General features: G+C 37.8%; 1 protein-coding gene across 1 annotated transcript; it reads left to right on the top strand.

Annotated features, from left to right (window-relative positions):
- Positions 1-1059: 1059 nt before the first annotated feature.
- Positions 1060-3566, top strand: LOC125482518 (calpain-10-like; the record flags this gene model as incomplete). The annotated part of the gene is made up of 3 exons (XM_048594603.1): positions 1060-1247; positions 3083-3300; positions 3425-3566. Coding segments are annotated over 3 exons (548 nt in total), but the record flags the coding sequence as incomplete, so codon positions are not given.
- Between the last annotated feature and the right edge of the window lie 1875 nt (positions 3567-5441).

Below are 5441 nucleotides of genomic sequence, written 5' to 3'. Positions count from 1 at the left end.
TTCTCTGAAGAAGGGTCTAGGCCCGAAACATCAGCCTTCCTGCTCCTCTGATGCTGCTTGGCCTGCTGTGTTCATCCAGCTCTACACCTTGTTATCTCTGACCTCATTTGGGTGGCCAGCCAAATCAGCTGTACAATGAGAATTTGCAGTTCCTCCCTTGCAGTTTTGGAAGCTGCTGCATTTTTTCATCAGGCCCTAGTTTGCATAGGGGCTGACATTTTCTGAATGTTTAATGCTGAAAAATAATCCTGGAGTGTCATCAGTCAGCCCAAGTTTTACTGTAGTTAGAGAAAATAATTGCTGCTTATGAAAATAGCATATGTAACATACATTGCTGGCATCTTTTTAATTTTGGTTGGCATGACGTGGTATCAGGATGTGATGAAATAGTGCAATGTCCTGGTTGTTGTCTGTAAGCCTGATGTATGGCCTGGGACCTGGCTAGCTGCAGTTAGGAAGCAGACATTTTGAGATTTCATATGACGTGGAGTTTGGTTTTAGTGATACTAATAAGACGAATGGAATGCAGGAAACATTCTTTACCTGTAAACCACTGAAGAAAAACTTTATAACGTCGTATAATAGGGTCATTCTATGCAATATTTTTGCTGACAGGCTGCCTCTAATAAGTAGTTTAATGGCAAAAAATTCTACTATCGAGAACTGTTAAATTCTTTCAGTGGAGAAGTAAAATTTAGTAACAAAGTGAGAAATCTGGTGGATAAGGAAAGACTGACAGCATCAACAAATGTACAATTGGATTTACCTAACCATTAAAAGACTACCCAAATCCTTTATTAGTATGGGGGATCCCAATTTACAGACAGCCAACTTACAACCGCAATCTCAAACAGTGGGTATAATTTTAAAGATCCAACATACAAACATTTTCTGTACTTGTAAAAGGCTCTTTTATATTGTCCTACATTGTGTCTGACTTAAAAATTACTTATGAGCGGACTCCAGGGACTGCCTGTATAATGTAGTCAATATTGTTATAGTTCAAATCAAAATCCTGTTAATCAATCTACACCTTAACTTGTTTGCCATTTAATCCAGGTAATACCTCCAGACCAGGACTTGTGGAGACAATCTGGATGTTTAAAGTGCAGATTTTGGAAGTTTGGACAGTGGGTTGAAGTCATAATAGATGATCGATTACCATGTATTGGTCGCAGGCTTTGTTTTTCTCGTTGTCGCTCTGAAGAAGTGTTTTGGTTACCATTATTGGAAAAGGCGTATGCCAAGTAAGGAAATTTTAGTGATCAAACAGCAAAGTTCCAATGTGATATTTTAACTCTCATTGTTATGTTGCATTAAAGGCTTTCAAAGTTGCATAACAATTTACTATTCTGTATAGATTTTTTTTCTAAGCATACAAGTTATAAAATGCTGACCTCCTTCATTATGTTTATGTCAGTGCAAGATAAAAAACATCCGTTCCTCAATTAGTCTTTGGATGTGCCTTTTAAAGCACATTGTTCATGGTTGTTTCAGTTTGCTGATTTAATCCTCACTATGGAAATCTGAGTCCAAATTTGTGGAAAGTCACCATGGGATTCAGGGTGAGCTTACCAATTGGATACATAATTGGCTTAACAGCAGGAGACAGACAGTGATGGTGGAGGGTTGCCTTTCGGACTGGAGGCCCGTGACCAGCACTGTTCCACAGGGATTGGTTCTGGGTCCTCTTTTGTTTGTCATTTATATAAGTGATTTGAATGAAAATATAGAAGGCATGGTTAGTAAGTTTGCAGATGACACCAAAATTGGTGGCATTGTAGACAGTGAAGAAGGTTTTCCAAGATTACAAAGGGATCTTGATGAAATGGGTCAATGGGCTGAAAAATGACAGATGGAATTTAATCTGGATAAATGTGAGGTATTGCATTTTGGTACAACAAACAAGGGTAGGGCTTATACAATTAATGGTAGGGCCTTGGATAGTGTTGTAGAACAGAGGGACCCAGGGGTGTAGGTACATAATTCTTTAAAGTTTGCATCACGTACAGACTGGATGGTTAAAAAGGCATTTGGCACGCTTTCCTTCATTGTCATGAATGGGATGGGATGTCAGTTTCTCTGTCCAACAGTGGGCAAACGTCAGATTCTGGCTGCCCAAGGTATTCAAGTGCGAGGATGCGCTAATAGTGGTGTTTATGCCTGCCAGCTGAATTTCTGTTGATCTTGCCAATTGCCATTTGGTCAGGGCGTCAATGGTTTTATACAGATGATTATTAGTGACTTTGTAATTTTGCATATGATCAGCTAGATGACAAGAATCACTGTATCGTTTCACTCTTATTTGCCTTTTTAAAATGTAAATATGTCAGTGTTGGAGAAAGTAATTCAAACGTTTTATTAAGCTTTGTGATCACAATTGTCCAGGACCAAAGCATTTTAGATAAATGCTGTCACATTGTTATGTTGGTATAGTCTCAGAAATATGTATTTTGATTGAAGGAACTTCATTAAATTGAAAGATTTGCCAACTTTGCCCTTGGATGTTGCAGGAACTGGAGGATTGAGTTATAGGGAGAGGCTGAATAGACTGGAGCTTCCCTGGAGCATCGGAAGCTTAGGGGTGACCTTATAGAGGTCTGTAAAATCATGAGGGGCATGGATAGAGTGAATACCGAAGGTCTTATTTCTAGGGTGGAGGAGTCCAAAATTAGAGACATAGGTTTAAGGTGAGAGGGGAAAGATTTAAAAAGGACCTGAGGGGTAACTCTTTCATGCAGAGGGTGGTGTGTATATGAAACTAGATGCCAGGGGAAATGGTGGAGGCTGGTACATTTACAACATTTAAAAGGCATTCGGATGGGTATATGAATAGGAATGGTTTAGAGGCTTGTGGGCCAAAAGTTGGCAAATGGAACTAGGTCAGATTGGGATGTCTGGTCAGCACTGACGAGTTGAAGTGAGGGGTCTATTTCTGTGCTGTATCACTCTGTGACTCTATAATATGAAAGTAACTTAATACTTTTACTAGTGTTTAGATGTAAAGCAACTAAGCTGTAAGATGATTTTGAATTGTGTAGCATTATGACTATTATTAAAGATAATTATATATTTTTCAAAGGCTCCATGGTTGCTATGAAAAGTTATGGGCTGGACAAGTATGCGAAGCTCTAGTGGACATCACAGGAGGCCTGGCTGACAGATGGACTCTGAGGTCTTGTAGAGAAAACAATGAAAAGAATTCTCATTTCTGTCTTTCTGAAAAATCAAAATTTGAGTTGATGAAGGACTTAAATGATAAAAGTTTCATTAGTTGCTCTGTACATGGATCAGCCAAAGGTAAAGTTAATAATCCCAAAATGTGAAACATAACAGCAAATGGATTATGATCAATCAGTAATATATTTGATTAAATATATTCAAACTAAGTGTGTTCTTATGTTTTATACAATTTGTCATTCAGGATCCAGTGAACGTGCAGAATTTCATGCCTTCAGTGTTACTGATGTGAAGCAAGTTAATGGACTCAATGGCAACTATGTCAATTTGCTGAAGATAAGAAACATGTGGGATAGACGATGTTGGAATGGCTCCTGGCAGGACGGGTAATCCATTTATTTAATATTGATATTGATGCAGTCAAGCAGGTTCAAATGATATGTACTCACTGGAGTTACTTTCCATATTATTGTTGTCAATACATAATTAGTTCAATCTGCCAAAGGCTGTTTGACAATGTCAACAAAGATTGTGTTGACATTAACCGAGTTGGAACATTTTAGGTATTTTTTCTTAACCTAAATGACTAGACATGAGACTAGCACCTCCACAAGGGAAAAAAAATCCACTGTCAAAAAATACTTGTTAATTTGGAAAACACAGTCTGGGCCTTGTAAATAGGGGCTGAAAGCAAAAGCAAGGAAGTTGTGATGATCCTTTATAACACACTGGCTCAGCCTTAACTGAATTGAATTCTGGCACCAAACTGAGGAACAATGTGTAGGCTTTAGAAAAGATGCAAAAAATGTTTTACAAGAATTATTTCAGGAATGGAGGACTTAGTTACAAGGCAAGATTAGAGAAGCTGAGGTTGTTATATAAGGGAGATTTGAGAGTCGTATTTAAATAAGAGTAAATTGAATAGATAAATTGAGATGGTTCCATTTGGTGGAACCAAGAAACAGAGGACATAGATTTTAGCTGATTAGCAAAAGCTTCAAAGACAACATAAGAAAAAAAATGCATCAAGTAGTTCACCAAGTGAAGGTCACAGATTCAGTTGTAGTTTTCAGAAGAATTGAGTAAGTGCCAAAGGTTTTTTAAAAATTTCAGTGTTATGGGAAAGGTTAAGGGACTAGAATTAGCTGAATTATTCTTACAAAGATCTGATGCAGATTTGTCAGAGTGAATGGCCTCTTTCTGTGCTGTAACCATGTATGAATCTCTGTCCACTTAGATCTTTACATGTCTTTTCACATCTTCTTGCTATACTCTATTTTTCCTGTTTTGTCCCACAAAAGACCCACAATCCCTAACCTTCCACTCAAAAGTATTATTGGGTCCAAATTCATCTGTATCTGATTAAAAAGCTTACATCTGTGCCCATTTCCTTGATTTCATATTTTACTGTTTGCATCACTGTTTCTCACATTGCAGATTCTCATGTTCACATTTGTAATCTGCATTGCCCACATGAAATTGTCATGTTATAGTTACAGATCTGGCCATTTGATAGGTTTGTACCTTGTCTGAATCTCCTGGCTGAATCTCTCAATAAATGTTCAGAATTTCAAACTGATGTTTTATTTTATTGCCAGGAAGACCCCTAGGTTTACATTAAAGTGCAAAGCCATTCAGCTGTAAGCATGTTCTTAAGAATTGCGATAAAAACGACACAAAGTCAAAACTTTACATCTTGCACTTATCGGGGCTAGAACACAAGAAATACACTTGGAGGGAAGAAGGGGACATAAATTTATACAGCATGAGAAGAGGATGCTGATTTATTCGGTTATTGTTGGCATGGAGTTGAAGTAGGAACAATTACAGTTGACAAGGCACTGGGACTAGATGGGATGCACCTGAGGATATTAAGGGAAGTGAGATTAGAAATGAAGGAGCACTGGCCACAACCTTTCAGTGTTCCCTAGATTCAGGGAAGGTGCCAGAAGACTGGAGAATTGCAAACATCAGACTCTCATTCGAAAAAATGTCGCAAGGATAAGCCCAGCAATTGGTTTAGTTTTCGTGGTGAGGAGACTTCTAGAAACGATTATTTAGAATAAAATTTGTTGTCACATGAAATAAGATGGGTTATTCACAAGAGTCAACATAATTTCTAAAGGGGTAATCATGTTTAACTAACTTAGTAGAGAATTTTAAAGAGGTAACAGAAAGAGTCAGTGACAGTCATGTTGTTGGTATGATATATGTGGATTTCAAAAGGCATTTGATACAGTGTCACACAAATGATGTTTGAT

This window comes from Rhincodon typus, unplaced genomic scaffold (assembly GCF_021869965.1).
Source record: "Rhincodon typus isolate 14 unplaced genomic scaffold, sRhiTyp1.1 hic_rhity00011646, whole genome shotgun sequence".
Taxonomy (NCBI): Eukaryota; Metazoa; Chordata; class Chondrichthyes; order Orectolobiformes; family Rhincodontidae; genus Rhincodon; species Rhincodon typus.
Note: the sequence above shows the minus strand (reverse complement) of the source record. Positions and strands in the feature narration are given on the sequence as shown.